The following is a 20,986-nucleotide window of genomic DNA, read 5'->3' on the forward strand; positions in this document are numbered from 1 at the left end:
TCCCCGTCACTAATTTTGTTCCTTGTTTTGATGTCCCAGTGTCCCATAAATGTCCCATTTCCTGAAGTTCAATTCTTCAGTGGTCATTGTCTCATCTTTCCCAGTAGGTTACAGATTTATTCCACCTCTGCCATCACTCTTGCAGCCACCTCGGCCCCATGATTGTCCACATTCATTCAGGCCCAAGATGACTGCGGCATTCCTGCAGGCACCTAAGTTCCTACACACCATCACAGCTGCTGGATGAATTTTTTGAAGAGAAGTCATAATCACATCATTCTCCCACTCACAAACATTTCATGGCTTCCGATTGCTTCTTGAGTTAATTCAAACCATCTTTGCTTCTAATGCTCTTTAAGCTCAATCATTCCTTAAAGATGTCTCTCTACCCCCTTATTTGTACCTATCACCTGGACAAATTTTTTTTAAAAACTATTATTCAATAAACAAATATTGTACTTCACCTGTTACTCCCTCTGCCTGAAATATCATCCTCAGTTCCAATATTACTCACCTCTAAAACCTTCCCTATTATTTAAAGCCTATCAATAAAATCATGTTCTTCTCAAAACTCTTCCTGATTCCCTTAACCAGATATGTAATTTCTTTTTATAAGCCCCTTTGTCTTATCATTTATTAGTTATCTATTGCTGTGTAAAAAGTTATAAAACTTAGTGGTATAAAGCACAAATATTGATTATCCCACAGTTTCTGTCGGTCAGGAATCCAGACAAGCTTTAGCTGGGTCCTGTGGCTCAGGGCTGTATACAGGGCTGTATGGCAGTGGGCAGGCCCCAGTCCTCATCTGTTGCTACTCAGGGACATCAGTTCCTTGCCACTTGGGCAGGGTTGCTCACAGCGAGGTGGCTGGCTTCCCTTAGAGCAAGGGATGCAAGAGAGAGGGCCCCAATACAGAAGCTAGTCCTTTCATGGGCACATCTCAAAACTGACATCTCATCACTTCACTATTCTATTCCTAATAATCAAGTTGCTAAATTTAGCCCATAACTGGGGGAGAGGACCACACACAGGCATGAATAACATGAAGTACAGCCTTTGGGGGTCATCTTAGCGGCTGCCTACCACATCATACCTGTGTAATTTTCTTATCCCCTCTGTTAAAAGGGTACATTTCTTGAGAACAGGGTGTCTATTATTTACCTTTATATTTTCCTCTTAGCACCCAGCACAGAGTCCTTCATAGAGGAGCCCTTCAGTTTAGGTTTGTTGAATTGAACTGAAGCTAACTGATTGATAAAAGTGCTAACTCTGGATACAGGCAGCAAAAGCAATGCCTCCTTCTCGTGGACTTTGAGAATCTGCTTTCACGTGAAAAGCAGAAACACCACTGGGGATCAGAGAAGAGGTTCACTAGAGCTTTGTGGAGTAGAAAAATGCTATATGGTCAATGTTGTTCTATGAATATTAGGAAATTCCATTCTGAGATGAAGTGTTTCTAACTTCTGGGGTGGGGTGAAGGGATCTAAAATCTAAAATACCATGTGTTCAGGGCAAAAAGAGACTAAGCACTTCCTTTACATCCTTATTTAGCACTTGCACAATATAAAGATACGTGTAATTATTGTCATTATTAACTTCCCCTTGCTTCTAGCCAGACTGTTCAAAGCCTCATGAGTATGGCTCTTCTGCCTTGACAACTTCAACCTCATCTTTTCTTGACTCTGCTTTTCCTCCTCTCTCTCTCTCCACAGTTTAATCAGTATAGCATGACTTAAAATCATCATGCTTTCTCTCTACACTTAGACTATATCACTCTGTTTTTAATTGCTGTCAGTTTTCCATTCTTACATTTAAGATGCAACATTCTGGCCCTGCGTTCATTTCTAATTTCAGTTTTTCCTATATTCGCATCTGTTTCATTTACCCAGCCCCTTTCCTTCATTCTCCTAGTCCTCTAGCTGAGCTTTTCCTCTGTTGAAGCCTTCCTTTCTTTGCTAGGTAAATGCCCTTGGATCACTCAAATTCCCTGTAAAGCTCATGCCTATGAAGCCATTCCGGGTATTCCTTCAGTTAGGATTACTTGTTACTCTGCCAAGAAAAAAGACAAATGCACACTCCTCATGTGCCTAAAACCTTTTAATGCATTAAAAGTCGATATTTCTGTATTTCATTGTCTGACAAACAGAAAACCCCCTTCAGACAAGTAGTGCCTTTGGCCTTCTACACTTCCAGGGTTCGTCTGGAGATTCCCTGCAATACAGAACTGGAATTGCTCCGTGTGCTTGCATTTCCAAGGCAGTGCTCAGAATTCGCAGCTGCCCCCTAGAGACTCCAAGGTAAACTGCAGGAGCAATCAAAAGGCTGTGTCAGCTCCATAAATGCCCAATCCCTTAATCCTAAATCTACCCATTTCTAAGGTATCCATTTTAGATTTTAAGCAGGGAATGACTCTTTTTCGAACTCATCCGTGTTCTGGGAGTTGCAAACTCCAGTGTCTGCAGGGGCTAGGTAGATAATTAATGAAAGAGGTGGGACACTTGCAGGGGGCTGAGATGAACTGGACAGCATGTATTCCATCCAAAGTCGGCCCAGCAGAATGTGAACCCAGTGTTGCCCATCTTCTGATTTTTCAGGAAATCCAGAATCTGGAGTTCTATGGGAATCTGAATTTTTAAATTTTAGAAACCAATTTAATCTTTAAATATACCTTTTAGGCCGTATAGAACATGTCGATGGCCCAAAAGTAGTCTGTTGACTACCAGTTTATGACCTTTTCTATACACCCTCACCAGGTCCCATGTTGTGTCACATTCGATGGTACAGGGTCAACTGGAGACAAGGAAGTGAAATAATTTCCATAACAGCTGTGAAAGAAAGCCAAAAGATGCCATGCTCACTTAGAACAGTAGGCTAGAGTAGGTAACTCACTAAATGCAGTTCTTATTAAACAATGAAGGTTAACACTTCTTGATTTTTTGGAAAAATCAAGCATAAATATTGTACTGTTCATAGCCTGATGTGACAGATTATATAAATCCATACCCATTCTCTAAAATCTAGCAGTGAGAAAAAAATGGGAGATAAAATGCTTCTCACATTTCTCCTGTGGCCTCGAAGTGGGCCTGTAGCCTCAACACAGAATCTGTATGCAATTTAGGCAGAGGACTTGTGGACATAATTTGGAAAGTTCTTAAATAAGTTGCTAGTGAAATTTCTTATGACAGCTGCTGAACATACTCTGAAGAAATTTAACTAGCAACTTATTTAAAATGATAAATCTATCAAAAGCCCCTTTGAGACTGGCCTTAAGTGTCTGAGAGCCACTGTACCCTGTCTTACCACCTTAAGGGTATATGGCACCATCTGAAATGATCATATGTATTGATTTGTTTATATGTTTGTTGTCTGGCCCCACTCACCAAGACACAGGCTCCTTGAGGAAGGGAACTTGTTGGTCTTGTTCAATACTGTTTCCCCAGCACCTAGAATAGTGCCCAGCCCTTAGTAGGGGCTCGGGAAAATATTCGCCAAATGCATAAACCCAATCGGCCTCCTGTCAGGGAATGTCTTTAGCAACTGCATGAAGATATCAGGTAATTAAGAATCTTCTGGAGTGAGTAGGACAGGCTTTAACTTTTTCTTACTGGGCTGCTGGCTCTGTCCTCCACTTTAGGAAAGGATAAAGATTCAGTTTTATTATAAAATTAATGGCTGGAAAATAAAATGAGAACAGAGAACAATGACAGAGTGGCAGCCTTAAATATCTATTAAGCAGATGCTTCTCCTTGTGAAAAGGAAATGTCTGTGATCAGTGACCTTTATGTTTTATAGGTCAAAACTCAGATTACTGGGCCTCATCCCTAGAGCTTCTGGTGCAGAAGCTGAGAATCTGTACTTCTAGTAAGTTCCCTGGTGATGCTGATGCTGTTGGTCCAGGGGCCACACTTTGAGAACCTCTGATGTAAACTGTGAAATGCTATTCAGTTGTCTATTGTTAAGACCATTTACCACTCCCCCCACCTACCATTTCACCGCCATCCCCTTTATGTTCAACCACGACTAACCCTGACTATGGGCATGTCTTTTGCCATTAAACCACTTTCCCTTGTAGAAGGAATTTTTTTAATTGTTATGAGCTAATCTATCTGCTGCAGAATAAGGAAGACATAAAGGGAAAATTGGCAATTCTTTAAGATCAACCACAACATGGTAGTTTATTACAGTGAAACAACACCCGAGTAGATCAAATAGCACAAGGACACACTACAAGGTTTCATAAACTGTGATTATTGCTTAATGTGTTTTGGTTGTAATTTAATGGTTACTGAGAATCCACAATGTGCTAAATCAAAACTGAGGGGTTTCTAATCGTCTGATTTCTGAGTGATAGGCCCAGCATGGGCTGCTGTGCTATGCTGTAGACTTTGTCAGTATTTTATTATTAATTAAGACTCACCTTTTAAAAATCCCTGTGCAAAAAGCCATTTTAGAATGAAGGAAAAAAGCTTGCTCATTTCAAATTTATAACTAGGCACATCAAAAATCTATATACTGTTTTCTAGTTTCTTCCTGTTAGTGACTAAGGTCAAAACCCAACTAGTTTGTGTGTGTCTTTGTGTAGTTAAGTATGGTCAATTTTTTCATTTTCCTGTTTTCTAGAATCTAATTTCATTTGTATTATCATTGGTTTAAAACGTGTTCAAGTAAAATGATAGTGAACACAAGAGCAGCACTTGCTACATGTCAGATATTGTGCTAAGAATTTTACATGAATTATAATTTTAGTTTTAACAAAATTAAAACTTTACAGTTTGAGGTAGGTGCTATTATAATCCCCATTTTACAGATGAAGAAACAAAGGCACAGAAAGGGGGAACAATATTTATTTAAATTTATTTGGATAAATCACTGCACTGGGCAGAGGTGACCAAAATATGGTGCCTCTTGGTTTTTAAACCGTGTGTCAAAAGACAAGTTCAAGAATCCAAGGTCAAGAGAAAAGCATAAGACAGGGCTTAAGGCATAAAAGCACAAGAGGTGCTGGAGAATAGTTAGTTGCAATTATGGGGCATGGAGGCTGAATGCAGAGAGGTGAGGAGGGAAAAGGAAGGGAAGGTGGGTCAACCTCAAACACCATGATTTGGGGGCTGGGGTGGGGGAGGAGAACACTTTGCCCTGTGGAAATGTTTCCCAAATTTCATTCATTCAAGTAGTACTGTAATAATTTTGCCACATCTGTATACCACCTATACTAATTTTTGAAATAATCTTTAAGAATATATGTATCAAAAAATTCGTATCATTACTATAAATGTAAGTTGTGCCACTTGCCAAAAGTAGAAGATAACTATAAAAATAGATGATTATTTAAACAAAAAAATACTCATCCCTCCTGAATTAACTCAAATACTACAGTTGAAATTCACAGCCACATATGAGGAAACACTGATGCAGCAATGATGAATTTGAAGATCAGTGTTCTTATTGTTGAATTTTATTCCTACTTTTTCTTTCTTATACATGTATTTTTTAACTTAATTGAGTTTAATTTATCTCATTTTATGTAAGATCTCAAAACTCCTCTCCCTTAGCTAGTTGAGTTCATAAAATATTTGGTTGCTTGTGTTTCAAATAAAGCAGTTAAATTTTCATGTTACTGTCCTACTAAGATTTAAAAGCTGTTTTTGTAGGTCAGCTATTTTAAATTCCCCTCAGTGTTTTGACATTTCTCTGCACCTCCAACAGATGTCTGATCAATGGGGCTGCAGGGATACAGTGCCACTGCCATGATGGTTGATTTTAGAAGAGCTTTTAATTCAGAAGATGACTATTTCCTCGAAAATCCCTTCCATGCAATGAGGACCTAGACAGCTGTTTCTGTAGGTCGTTATGGCCTTTGTAATTCAAAGAAACATGTTCTTTCCTCACAGTTTGAGGAGATAGGTTCTGAGTTCCTAACTGAAAAGAGAGGGTGTGTGTGTGTTTGTGTGTGTGTGTGTGTGTGTGTGTGTGTGTGTGATAACAGGAATTATAAGTATAGAAAGATACAAGAAAGCTTTCTCTCCCCTTTTTCTTTCCCTCTCTCCTTTCCTTCCTTTCTTCCTTCTATTTTTGCTAATCACAGAAAAATGTTACACTGAAATAGCCAGTCACAGTCTGGGATAACCAGCCTCCATACCTCCAGCTCCACCCCAGATGCTGGACCATTTCTTAACACGTAGTTTTAAAACTCAAGTAGCAGGGTCTGCATATTTCTATAGTGTGACTTGTCCTCTCGTCTATGAATTTATCCCCACTGACATTGCTACATTTGGATTCCGTTAGTCTAATTGTACTCTTATACTCCATGTATTGAGGCAAAAAGCACACTGGACACAAATGGAGCTGGATGTAAATGTCTACACCCAGCTCTGCCACTCCTTAGCTATGTGACTTTGGGAAAATCATGTGACCTCTCTTATCCTCAATTTACTTACATGTACAAGTATTTCTCAACGTTTTAATAGGAATCAAAATGGGATCATATATGCTAAATGTATCCATTAACAACATTGCTAATAACGTGTTACGTAAAAGTCAGATGTATTCATAGTCAAATCTTCCTAATGTCCCTTAATTCCAGGCTAGACTGTCTGATCATTTATAGGTCTTTCCCAGATCCTATAGGGAAAATGGAATTTTGTGTTCACTTTTCTATAAAGAGAATGCTGAGGTGCCTTAAATATTCACTATGAATTTTACCTCAAAGGGAATATTCTGTTCCTTTGCCAGCAAACTTCCTTTCCTATGAGATGGATGAAGAAAAATGAGTACATATTATTTCAGGAAGAGTCAAAGATGATGACCTCAGAAGACATCTGACAGCAAACGCTTGAGCTAGAAAAACGTGGAAAGGCATCCACCAGAAGTTTGGTGTGAGCAGGAATGTGGTGTGCACCTGGAGAATAGGGCAGTGGAGAACGGGCTTCGTTCCCCTCAAGATCCATCACTCCCTCCCCAGTGACTGCCTTCTATGTGCATTCTTCTCCTTCCAGGATCATACTTTCTTTCTCACCATTCCCCTGGCACAGATTTGCTTTAAGTTTAAACCTTCAGAACAGTTAGCTGACAGAACTAAGACCTGGAATGCCTGTAAAACCAGCAATGGGCCACCTATATGACAGTGAAGGACACCTGGCCACAGAACAGAGAGGGAGGGTGGAAGGAAAGTAGAAAAGCTCCTAAGCAAGCCACATTAAGACATCTCTGTCAGAATAAACTAAAAGGTCCACCAAATTATGAGCAGAAATAACCCTAATAGAGAAAATTATAAAATCACCCTGAATAATCTGAATGCTATGGCTGCTGTGGGAAATTTATGTTCATGGTTTTTATTAATAGCTTTTATTATTTTTAAATTTTATTTTTTTGTTGTTGTTGGCTATTACTTCCTTTAAAATGTTTGTACCACAGGCTGCTTGGCAGAGTTAACATGCCAAGGTCAGAGCGTCTCTTCCTGTATACATGAATTATTTCTACCCTGTTTCTGGCCAGCTCTCATAAATAGGTATTGTGGGGATACAGCCTGTGCATGGCTGGTACAAATCCATCATCACTGTAGGAAAAACTCAACGCATAAGATCTTCGGGTGCTAGATCAATAAAGGCACGCTTGCATATGAAGGACAATCAGATATTACAGCTTTAATGCCAAACTTCAGGTCTTAGCTAAAGTCAATATGCTATTAATGTAGGCACAAAGTAGCTTGTTTGGTGAAAAATATGTAAAGGTATTTTTATAGTATACTGCTATAACAGCAAGTCAGGTATGTTCTATCCCTCCTGGTGAAAGAAGGGCATTGCTCTCTCCCTTCTGGGTCATGTAGGAACCAGAGAATAGAAACAGCACTGGAAAGGGTCTCATACTGAGCAGTAGTCATATGACTCCTTGGGAACGTGAGTCTGAATTTTACAAGCCTTCAACTTTCAAGAAAATGAAACCAATATGATGAAAAATGCAGACAGACATGGAACACATGGACAACCCCATTCTCTGTGATGTAACTACCAAAGATAAGAAATACACATCTCAACAAAGTTAGAAGGCAGCACACTGTATGAGAAGATCAAAAAGAGAAAACCCTCTGGGACTCCTAGCAGACCTGAAATAACAAAAGAGAGCCTTCCACCAGACTGCATATGTGTCCCTTGGTTGTTGCAGAATCGATATAAACAAACGAATTCCCAAATTAAGGTTTTTCATTTTTAACATTTAGGGACATTGGATAAGAAAAAAAGAGGCCAAATCTTCTCACCTTAAAAAGCAATCTTATGGCATCAAAGTTAGACCACCAACTCTGAATTTATTTTCATATGAGAACCAGAGTTTCTATTTAACATGCATATGAATGTGTAATCATAGGGAACCAGTTTGAAGAAGCATGTTATATTCCTACAGTGTAATATTCAGCATTAAGTTTCATGCTTTTGAAAAACATTTAATAAAAAGGGAAAATGTCCACAATATCCTAGGAAGAGAAAAAAGTAGATTGCAAATTATCCATACATTAAGATCCCAATTCTGTTGTATTATTCTGTATTGTATTATAGTGTACACACAGAATATGCAGAAAAAAAACACTGGAAAGAAATTTTAAAATATAACTGCTAATTCTTTGTAGGTGCAGATATGGGTAAATTTTATTTTATCCCCTCAAATGTCTTTAATAAACATTAACTACCTACATAATAAGAAAATCATAAATGTTGTTTTTAACCTGGATATAAACATAGAATTTTCTCATCTCTCTACCACTCTTTCTTCTTCAACACCAGTATTAGAAAAGCATTATAACATAAAAATTGGAAAAAATTCTTTAGAGGACTCAGGGACCAACCACAGATAACTGCCATGAAACAAAAATCTCAATAACATTTAAACGAGATGGATGAAAGCCATCTTTTGGCTTTGGGGACGCTTTCCTTTTCACTGTTTTTCCTGAAGCCAAGGTTAGGCCAGCACTTCTTCAGTCTCTGAGTTCAGTTCTGCTTTCTCTCTCCATCAGCATGTACAGGTTTCAAAAGTAAAGTCAACCAAGGTTATCTTGTTCTTTTATCCTTTTCATTCAGTGGCTGACGACAAGCACTGGAAGACAACCAGCCTTTCTGAAATGATATTCCAAAGTCTATTCCCCCAATACATCCTGCTCTTCTCTTTGAATTATTTCATAAATGTGCATGGGAGTAGCAGCTTGACATTTTGGACTGAGCCTACAGCAGTGTTGAGACTTTAGGGATTAACAGCACACCTCTACCTCCTCCTCTCCATGGCTGCCCCCTGTAATCTCTTTCTGGAACCCTGGAGAATGGTGTAGTCAAACAGGATGGGCCAGAGCTCTTGGAGTTCAGTGAACAAGGAAACATCTGGATGTGAGGGTCTGCACCAATCACAACTCAGAAAAACACAACAAAATATGTAATCCAGTGGCCCCACGTCATTGTCATAAGTAAAATACACATTAGTGGAGTCTTTACTAATGAACATCAACCTAATGTTAGACGGTATCAAATAGTAAGATTTAAAAATCACCTTAGTTTATAGAAATGTTAAACGTCACAACAAGCACCTTTTTTTTATTGCAATGTACTTGTTTTGTTTTTCCCAGCCACCAGGAAAGCTACGATACAAATTTGTGGGGGCAGTCCTTGGCTCATGGTAGGTGCTTAATAATTATATGTGAGAAGGAAAGAAGGAATGAAGAAGGAAAAGGAAAGAGAAATAAGGGGAAGGAAAAAGGAAGGGAGGGGAGGTTGGGAGGGGAGGGAGAGGAGGTAGAGAGGGGAGGGAGGGGAGGTGGGGAGGGGAGGGGAGGTGGGGAGATAGGGAGGATAAGCCATTTAGTTCACGCATTGTTGCTTGCACAGGACTGTACATTACAGAGAGACAAAGACATATACAATTTTGAGGACTTTCAAAGTCATCCCCTGGTGTTGTTAACAGTTCCAGTACGCAACACTTCTCTCTATTAAGAAATTCTCCCTATAGCTAATATAAACCCTCTCTGCTTGATCTTAAGCCCACTCACTCTGGTTGTGTCTCAGAGGAGAAAGTGAACAGCTGATCTCCACACTTGGTACAATTATTCTTCATACATTTAAAGAGAATAAGTCATCACCTCATTGCCTTTTTTTTTCTTTCCCTTAACAACCCCAATTCCCATAGCCTTTCTCCGTGGATCCTGTCTTCTAATCCCTTAATCCAATGATGCATATTAGTACTCAGTTCAAAGTCAGTAACAATAGCATGTTGTCAAATGGTGGTATCAGGAGATCCTGAACAAACACGCTTGCCATGAGGAGCTTCTGTTTCACCCCCTTAGATGCCCTCTGTAGAGCCTGGAGAAAGCATGAATATCCCCTGGCCTCTCCTCTGAGGCTGGGAGGTGGAACAAAGTCTGTCCAGCTATGCCCAGGAAGTCACCAACACTGCATTTACTGGCCTGCTCAGTGATGTCTCACACCATGCTAGGCACAGAGGTATAGTGGAGAGGCACACAGATGTGCCAGTTTGTTCTGAGTGAGTGAATGTGCATGAGCAGGGATGGAAGAGCTGTTTTATTTTGACAGTCAAAAACTTTAAAGTAATATCAATAGAGGTAGTGATTGACCTCTATTGTATAAACACTGATTTGATCATTGCGGACTATGATCACCATAGTCCTTAGGGGCTAGGATCACAGAGTCCCCGCACTCTGGAGTTGGTGCTACCTCCTGGACACGAGGTCACCAGAGACACAATGTCCCTTAGCCTGTCTTATTTATTCCAGGCTGCAGATACTGGCAGAGCATTCTGTCTTACTACATTTTCGTTGCTTCAGCTCTTGGGGGGGCCTCCCTTTTCTCAGTTTGGTTGCACTCCTTCCCTCCAGTTGATCCATCCACTAATTCCTGAGTACTATCATGGGTCCAAAACTGTGTGCCAGGCACTTTCATTTCTAGTCTCTCCTTTACTGGTGGATGTGGCTGTGACATCTCGGAGTTGAAAGCCACAGAGGGAAACAGGTTTGGGGAGTCCAGAGAACGATCTACACAAACTGAAAATGTTTTGAATCTCCATAAGGAAGGGAGTTTCTGGTAGGTGGAGGCAGGGAAGAGGGAGTGGGCTTATAAAACACCCTCTTGTCTCTTTCTGAAAAAGATAAGCAGAGATGCAAATCTTACATATTCTCCTTTAATTCTGACCCAGACAGTCCCTTTAAGGTCTGTTTACATCTCAGAGCCTAAAAATGCACCATCATCATTTCTTGAACTCATTACTCAGAGCACACCCCCACTGCATTTCATTTTTATTATCACCATTTTAGGAACGATTAAATGGAAGCAGAGAGCAGTAGCAATGAAGCAAATCATGAGAGGCTCTGATAGAGACAGAAGCCTTAAAGCTTGTTGGAACTGCATCTCTGTGCCAGACTATTTTTAAAGCAAGTTTATGCAGCTGTCCCCCACTTAGGAGCCTTACAATTGAGACCAGTCTGCACACAATGATTTTTTTTCACCATTTCTACCCTTTCCAACTCACCATGCTATGTCTGCATGCATATGTTTGTGTAAAATATTTCTTTTTAAATGTCCTTCTCCACATTCCTACATACCAGGGAGATGTTCTTGGCTTTCTGTGAATCATTCTGATCCAGAGATCTCTTTGCTATTCTAGCCCCCTAAGCCTCCTAGAGGTTCCTTACATAGGATCCCATTAAAGGTTCACAAGAGCAGATACTGTTCATTTTTTTTTATTAAAGTAGTTGGATAAATGTATCAAATCTGTAAATGTTTGGAGTATTTTCAGAGGAGTTTGTAAGAAATTGGCAACAACAATTGCTCTGGGGAGGATTCCAGAGACTGGGAACAGCATTGCTCTGGAGAGGGAAGCAAAGGGTCATAGATGAGAAGAGGACTTTCTTTTTACTGGGTACTCTTTTGTGCCATTTGATTTTTTACCATGTGCAAATATTACCTTAAAAATTACACAAGAAGGGTATTGACTACCAATTGACATTTGTTGGACACTGACTGTTTCAGTGACTATTCACTGATGTTTGACTATAAAACCTCTTTGAATCTTTATAACAGCCTTATGTAAAACCCTATGTTACAAACTCAGGTAGTATCCATCACTAGCTGATAAATGGCAACATGGAGAACTGAACTCAGTTCTGACTTCCAAAACCATAGACTATGTTGTGTTGACTTCAAGTCTTCCCAAGGGAACAAAATGTGTAAGACTGTAGCATTGGGACTACTTTTAGGAACCTAAAGGAACATTGGGAAGTCTTATCACATGGTTCACACCAACAACTTAATCTTCCTTGACCTGAGATGCCTTGTTAAAAGCTGGTCACGCATGTATGACTCCACTGGGAGTTGGGCCTCCCTGACAATTCCCCCCAAGCCTTTCCCTGGCACTGGGGTGCTCACTCCAGAGGAGGGGAAGTTACCTGTTCCCATACTGTCTCCAGTAAACTTCTATGTCTAAATGGGAGATTTTCGGGGTAGAAGTGAAATAGCTTGTCAATATTCTAGTTCTCCCAAGCATACGGATTCTTCATTTATTTAGCAATTATCTTTTGAGTGGTCCAGACACTGAAGGCAAGCACTCTTCTGAAGGGTCAGAATTACAGAGGTGAGCAAGGTCCTTGCCCCCAGGAAGCATCCATCCTGGTGTGAAGAGGCAGGCAATAAACAAACAAGCAAGCAAGTAAGCAAAACACCAGATAATAAGTGTACCGAGGAAAATTAAAAATCTACTGTTACACAGCGTGACGGGGTGACTACCTCATCGTGGGTCATTAGGAGGGCCTTTCTGGGGAAATATTTACTTCAATGACAAGAATGACAAATATGTCCTAGGAGCTATGCCCTTCAAAACAAGCTCAGGTTCCTGTGTGTTCCATCCCTCACCCAATTTCTTTTCCAATCTGCTATTTATTTACAAGGAGATTTTGCAGTCCCAGAAGTTAGCACTAGAAAGGACCCAAGAAGTCTTCTTAGTCCCATGCCATCATTTTAGAGATGAGAAAAGAAAAATGTAGAAAAGTGAAAAAAGCAGGTCCCATGGCTAGTTAGTGGCCTGACCAGTGGCTGAGAGTCCTATCTCTAGCCCATATTTCTTCCACAAACCCACATTCCTCCCCTGCTTATCTGTCCAGTGTTCAACTCCTCCCTATAGAATCTTCACCCTGGTGCCTGCCTCCCTGGAGTCCACTGACACTAAATCCTCCCTGGACCAAGGGGACCTTCTGAAGCAGCATTAGGCATCTTGAGGATGATGTCCTGGGGACGAGGATAACAGTGGAAGGACCAACACAACTTTCCATGATGCAATCTCACCACAACCCAGCCATTCTCTGGAGCCACACCTGGCTCCTGCCATCCTCCCTGCCCACAGGTGAGCCCTAATAGGAGCCTTCAAGTTGCAGAGCTACATGGCTCTATGACCTCAATGAACACTAGATAGAATAGACATCTATCTTCCAAAGTGTTCCCTGATTTAATTGAGTCGATATGAAAATGTCCTACTCTATTATCTCAACCCCTCCCAAATGCCTTACAAAAAGATTAACCACAGAATTCCTTTAAACAGCAAATTCCTTTAGTACATGTAAAGTATGATCTACAAAAACTCAATCTATACAAAGATTTTCTCCTGCCCCTCCCCATGAAACAACAGCTACCGTATCAAGGGCAACAACATAAACTTGGATTCTTAATGGTAGATTTTGGGATTCTTTTATTATGTAATGATTCTCATACATGCTACAAATATTTATTGAACTGCTCTATGAAATACGCTCTTACAGGTTGCTGTGAGGACACACTTGAGCTAAAGACACAGCCTCTGCCCTTTGGAAACTTGCATATGGACAACTCTAACAAGAGGCAGATGTGATGGGTGCTACCTCAGACGTATGGACAAAATCTATAGGTGACAAGGGAGTGTGAGATTTTATCTCAGTCAAAGATGAGGGAAGGAAGCGACAACATTTTAATTGGGTTTCAAAGGATGGTTATGATTATATAATTGGATAATTCATTCTAGGAAGAAACATCATGACACGTACAGGGGACAGGATCTACAAAGGCACATTCTCAGAACAAGAAGAAGCCCAGGGTAGCTTAATTGTGAGACAAGAAATCATGAGGAGGAGACGAAAGGCTTGGAAGGGAGACCAGAGCCTTGAATGCAAGAACAGATCAAGTCTAGCCCCAGTCCATAAACCATAGAAGGCTCAAGTGGGCTTTGGGCAGAGAAAGAACATCACAGTCAGAGTTGTGCTTTAGGAAGCTCATTCTGGCAGCCGTATTTTGGACTAATCTGAAGGAGTAAAGGCAGGTACCAGGGACAAGGAGGCCCATTTAAAAAATTATCACACAGTCCCTGGATCATATATAAAGTAAAGAATAAATTCAAGAGCTAGAAAAAAAGTAGAATTGGTGAGGGAAGGGATCCAAACCCTAGGAAGGAGGGTCTAGTTCTAGAAAGGGGTAGGGGATGCAGGCCTCAGATTCTGGACTCAAGAAGGGGGGTCAATGTGACCTGATGGTGAGTGGTGTCTCTTTAAGAAAAGGCAGTTGTGAGATGCCTCCTCCTGCTTGAGACAGTAATTGTGAGCCTACTGCAAAAAAAGCTGCCCCCTCTGTATATCTTATGAGCTACCTGTGAAGCCTCAGTTATTAATAGCTCCTCTTCTAGAGACAGACAGAAGTGCCTGTTATACATGAAGAGCCCAGAACATTTCTTAAATTATGACGTCTCTACAGCAGCAGTGAAAGCAGCTTGATTGTAGTGAAAAGCAGAAGCCCAGGGAACAACCATTTCTGAACAAATGATAATTCAGTGGAGGGAGGGCAACTTTAATCAAGAACATCAGGCAGGCCAAGTGCAGTGGCACACACCTCTAATTCCAGTGCTTTGGGAGGCTGAGGCAGAAGGATCACTTGAGGCCAGGAGTTCAAGACCAGCCTGGGCAACATAGTGAGACCTCATTTCTACCAAAAATTTGAAAGTTGGCCAGGCATGGTGGTGCACACCTATAGTCCCAGCTACTTGGGAGGCTGAGCTGGAAGGACAGGTTGAGCCCAGGATTTTGAGGTTGCAGTGAGCTATGACAGCACCACCGCACTCTAGTCTGAGTGACAGAATGAGACCCTGTCTCAAAAGAATAAGATTAAATAAAAAGCTGGCATAATTTAAGCCTTATAATTGTGCCCTATCTGATAAGAGAAAATGCAAGATAGATTGAGGTCTTTCAACTTGAAAAATTAGATCCTGGATTCTACTGCCTGAGCCACACATGCCTAGTTTCTCGGGTGAGCATTCACACATTCACATAACTAGCTGTCCAGGGCTCTCTGTGATGAGGTTGTGAATTTCAAGAAGTTTATCTCTGGCCTTATTTTCTGGTAACTCTCTCTAGAAATATATAGCTGGATTTCCATTCTAGGCAGAACTATGCTAACATTTTGAAGCCCATTCTCAGCCAATTGGTCCATGGAATCTGTGGAAGTTGTCTTAAATCAGTTTCCCAATATGTTTTCACAGAATATGAATATCATGAACAAAGGGGTCTCGAGGTAGAATAATTTTGGGAAATTCCATTCTAAGTAAAATTAAAGATGTTTCTTTGCTATAAGACACTCTGAACTTCCAAGGTTAGTATGTTCTAAGACTCTCCTAGAGTGAGAAACAGTAGGTAGTATCTCCCAACCTTATGTATCTGTAAAACTATTTTTCAGCAAAATGTCTCGAGAGACAAGAGCACTGCGGAACATATTTGGAGAAAAATCAGTGATGACATTACTCTCAGGAATATTTGTATTCAACTGGGAATCTGGAATAACAAAAATTATAATACTAATTGAGTGCTTACTATGAACCAGGCACCTTTCTAAATACTTTACGTATACTTAATCCTTATACCTGTTGGTACTATTATTATTATTTTCCTTCTATGGATGAGAAAACTGAGGCACCAAGTAGTGAAGAGATTTGTCTAAGATCCTACATAGAGCTGGGAATTGGACCTAGACAGTCTGGTGCCCACAGAAATTAATTTCTGATGGTAGAATTTCAAACACTGTGATCAACTGGCAGTGGGAGAGATTCTGAGCAGAGCCTTGCATGGGAATCCTTCAATCACAATAAGTCTAAACCTTTCTTCTCATAAATTCTTCTTTATAAGCTTCCCAGATGCTCTCTAGGACACAACTCCTGAACTATACCACTAATTCAGTTTCTTCACCAAATTATGTTATATTGTACACACATACTCTTCCACAAAAACAAAGTCAAGATTCAGACATCAATGCAATTATCAACAATAAATGGTAATACATAAAGAAAACAATCTCTTGATTAACCAAAATAGCAAGTAAATGAAGATGCAAGTTTGAGAAATGGCTTCTCCTGTGTATCAAGGTATTGATCCCTTGCTCCACAGGTCTAGGGACAAAAGCCAAAGGACTACTTTCCTTCATTGTGTTGCAAAATTTCACATTTCTACTCTACTTTGCTCAAGAATTGTCAAAGACATGTCTTACCCTTTCCCACTTCCTCTCCTTGTTCAGAAGAATTATCACCAGTTTCGGGTGCATCTGGTAACCATCTTCACTGAAGGACAAATTCCTCCCCTCAAAAGTGACGTTGATCAGATACCTGTAAAGATAAAATAAAAGGAAGATTAAAAGTATGAAGAGGGTATACCATGAACAAGGCAGTCAGGTATATAGAGAGAAAGCTGGCTGGAGACAGACAAGTAAATAGAAATACAGATACCATTATCAAATTTGGTACTCCTTGAACTCCCATTTGATTATGCAATAGAGTCATCCAAGTTTTCACATAGTAGGAATCACATGAAAAAGTAATATAAAAATTTTAAATAAAAGATGTTTGGTCACTGCATGTTCTCACTTACAAGTGGGAGCTGAACAATGTGAACACATAGACACAGGGAGGGGAACAAGGCACACTGGGGCCTGTAGGCAGGGAAGTGGGGAGAGGGAGAGCATCAGGAAAAACAGCAAATGCATGCTGGGCTTAATATTTAGGTGATGGGTTGATAGGTGCAGCAAATCACCATGGCACAAGTTTACCTATAAAATGAACCTGCACATCCTGCACATGTACCCCAGAACTTAAAATTAAAAATAAAAATTTTTAAAAAGGTGTTTGGTTTCAGTTCAGTCTAGAGGTATGACTTTGAGCAAATTACTCAGCCTTTTTGAGCCTCTGTGTTTTTCCCTATCAGCAAAAACTAGGTTAATAAAGGAACCTACTTCATTAGGTTTGTAAGGCTTAAAGGGGATAACTTAGGTTAACCACTTACCATGTGGCCTGGTGCATAGTAGAGTCTCATTAAGTGCTAACAATTGCTATTGAAAAACAAAGGTAGATTAAAGGTTGGAGGTGGTAGAGATAAGAAATGAAAGTAGGAGTGTACCAAGACAACTTTCTGCTAAGAAAGGTGGCATGTAGGAGCCTAGAGTCTCCCTCTATCCCAGAGATATGCACATATTCTTTTAACTCTTGCTAAGGTCTTGCCAAGCTCATACTTCTAAGAGTTGTGAGATGAGTACAGTAAGCAGGGATCTGATATGACAGGATGCATCTGGAAACCAGGGCTATTACGCTATGTATAGGGAACAGAAAATACCAAGGAATGGGAAAAGGTGGGAAAGAGATTTCACAGAGTGCTCTGGTTACTTGTGCATAGATTAGCAGAAACTCTGGAGGTAACTAGAGTCAGACCAATGAAACTGTCTTCCTCCTGGACACCTTCACCTTAGCCCACCCTTTTCCCCTCTGGCTGCTGTCATCTGATGAGCAGTCCCTTCACTGGGAATTTCCAAAGGCATGCTTATTACAACTGCATTAGTGCAACTGCACTGATGGTAATTAATGTCCTTTTACCATAATGGCCCAAGTAATCAATAATGATTAGCTCTGTGTTCACATGACATGTTACTCTGGAGCCTTGGGCTTAATGTTGCTTGTGAGACCATATCCCTGCTAAGAAGCAAAAGGAGTATCTTGTAATTGCAGTGAGGATGCTAAAGGAGGCAGCTTAAAGACTCTTTTTTTTAACTCTTCTCATTCAATGAAACTGAGAGGTCTTCTTTGATTCTTCCAGGTAACATTAGGTTAAACAACAAGGTTGCTAGGATGCATATGCTTCTGGTGATTCTAATGATGCTTATGCAGCATGAACCAAACCCTCATGGATCACTTCTCATTTCCAGAACTACCTGGGATGTTTAAGCCTGTCATTCCCTGGTCCTGTGTAGCTTCACAAATGCAATCAAGAACACAGAAGATCCCAAAGGAGTAGCGATTCCTTGAATCTTAGAACTGAAAGAGATTTTCACAATCAACTAGCCTACCACTTCTTACAGTTTATGCTTCCCTTCCATATCATAAAATTGGTCTTCTCAGCTCTTCTTGAATTCTTTTACTGATGGGGAACTTTTAATGGCACCTTCTGGGCTCAAGGTAGCCATCTCAGTGTTGGCTACTTAGTTCTTTCTTACTTAAAGCTGAAACCTCCTGCCCTGCAACCCTTTGATACCTGTTTCCTCTTTAGAGATTCTACAGTCTTAGTCTAATCCTTCTTCTACATGAGAGTTTCTCAAGTATTTGAAGACATTTATCATACATCCCTTATGAAATCAATTTTACTCTTTAAAGACCTGTTAAACTCTTTTAGTTCTATAATTTTAACTTGATGGATTAAAAAACAAGCACAAGGAGGTTAAATTATTTGTCCAGTGTTATTGTATGGCAGACGCACCTGACAGCAATAACTTATGCATACCCTGAGAATGACCCTACTGTCTAAGAAAAATGTTCGGAGTCCTAAGCTAAGAAATCTGGGAATAGCCAACCCAGAGATTCACTTTTTATCTATGAAGGACATCTAAACCCCCAGTTCATCTGTTGGAATGCAGGCCATACAGGGGATCAGAGCCCTTTATTTTGGGTTAAATGAACGTTTAGGTGAACATTGCTAAGTGAAAATGCTATATAAACTGCATGCATTTTACAAATGGTAGCAGTTCTCCTGCCCAGCCCACCGCCACTGGATTGTCCTTGTATGTAAGTTTCCCCAGTAAATCCTATGTCTCATTCATTATCTCTGGGTCTCTTCTTAGGCCTTTCAGATATGGTACCATCGCTATCGGAGTCAACAAGGGTCCAGTATGACAGTTACACAGCTAATTGGGAGCAGAAGTAACATTTTAAGCAATATGTCCAGTTTCATGTCCTTTCCTGACACCAGCCTGATTCTCATATACAACATCAGACTTAGCATCCCAAGGCCTTTACATATTCCTCATATGCCATGGCTTTGCGTTTTCTACCATCCCACCTTGGCTGTTCTCTCCAGACACCTCCAGTCAGTGACATGTAGCATCCCCAACACAACTCAGTGCTCAATCTGCTCCACTTCTTGCCCTGCTCCTCAGCTCTCAGCCCAGAGCTGCTCACCCAAGGCCATCATTAGTGTGAAGGTAACATTCAGGTCTCCTATAGTTTGCAATGACTCTAACACTCCAACCAAAGGCCCTGAAGAATTCATTGCAGAGAATATAATTACAAAACCACAAGACAGGATATTTTAAACCAACAAACTAGAATGTAAGCAACAATATAATACACTTGAAAATGTATTCTTACTACAAAGACACTGAATAATTTCTGGAGTCTTCAAATAAAGTTTATGAGACATGTAAAACAATTTGGTCTCATCTATTTTGAAAGGAGGAAGGAAAGAAGGAAAAAGGAAGAAAAGGAAAGAGGAAGGAAAGAAAGAGGAAAAGTGGGAGGAAGGAAGAGAGAGATGGAGGAGAGAGGGGTAAGGAAGAAGAAGGATAGGAGGGAAATAAATTATCTGGTTTAAGCATCCACCTTTTCATCAGACACTGTGCTGAATAATTCTGCCTTTATCTAAAACACCATTAAGAATATTTAAAGGAAAGTATCTATTTCAGAAGGCAATTATAAAAGAGAAGTTCCAAAAATAATTCAATTAATAAGCAACATCAATGGAATAACTATATAGCCTCTCAAGATGACTTCTTTGAAGGGGACAGCATTGAATTAGGTGTACAAGTTGAGAAATTTGAACTTGCAGAAAATAAATCACACTCATGAGCAATGTAATTGGTCTGTAAATTTTTCTGGCTATTCCTGTTCCAGCGCCTTCTGATTTTCCTTAGAAATTGTTCTCTTTCTGGGGTGCTCCTCCTCTTCCAGCTCTAAGTTCATTTTATCTACCTAAGCACTCCTCATATGTTTTACACTTATCAAAAACATTAGTAAAATTTTATGACAATATACAAAATATTCTTCTCCAAAGTATCCTTTCATCATTCATATCTGTCAGCAGCATATAGATTAATCATTCACACTGTGTTTTCATGAGTAATTTCTTGTGGTGTGAGAACATTTAGCCATTAGTGAGGAGCTTGCAAATATACACCAGCCTTGAGCAAGATGCCCTTTGAATAGCAGAACAAACCCATCCATTCATTGGTAATGAAAAGTGTGAAAAAATAATTGGGGGTGTGGTCACTTCTAGACATGTGATCTTGGCACCTGAATCTCAGCTATTCTTCTCTAAAAGGGAGACATCATTTTACTTCCAGCTTATCAGAGAAGTCTGTTGTGATGATCAAATGAAAGAGTGGATAGGAAAACTATATAAAATATGATACAAATATAAGGTTATTTAATAGGAAAAAATCAGAAAAAGAATATATTAGCATAATTTGAGTGTCTAAAGGCAAGAAAGTTGCTTGATTTTAAACCTCAGTGAATAAGTGTGATAACTACATTTTAACAAGACTCAATTATCAATGAAATACATCTGAAAAATGGAGATTGGCTTCCACATATGGAGGCTAAACTAGATCAAATGGCTATATTAATCAGTTTAACTTTCCATAAGACCTGAAAATATCCAACTACCCTGGCTGTACTTTGTTGATTT

The 20,986-nt window shown here is 39.9% G+C and overlaps 1 protein-coding gene across 2 annotated transcripts in view; it reads right to left on the reverse strand.

Moving 5' to 3' along the window:
* Positions 1-20,986, reverse strand: part of GRIN2B (glutamate ionotropic receptor NMDA type subunit 2B) — a 442,920-nt gene that overhangs the window by 119,374 nt on the left and 302,560 nt on the right. For both annotated transcript variants that reach the window (XM_002822968.3, XM_063712040.1), the window contains exon 6: positions 16,536-16,650. In XM_002822968.3, coding sequence (XP_002823014.3) covers positions 16,536-16,650 — 115 coding nt within the window. The remainder of the gene's footprint in view (positions 1-16,535; positions 16,651-20,986) is intronic.

This window comes from Pongo abelii, chromosome 10 (assembly GCF_028885655.2).
Source record: "Pongo abelii isolate AG06213 chromosome 10, NHGRI_mPonAbe1-v2.0_pri, whole genome shotgun sequence".
NCBI lineage: Eukaryota > Metazoa > Chordata > Mammalia > Primates > Hominidae > Pongo > Pongo abelii.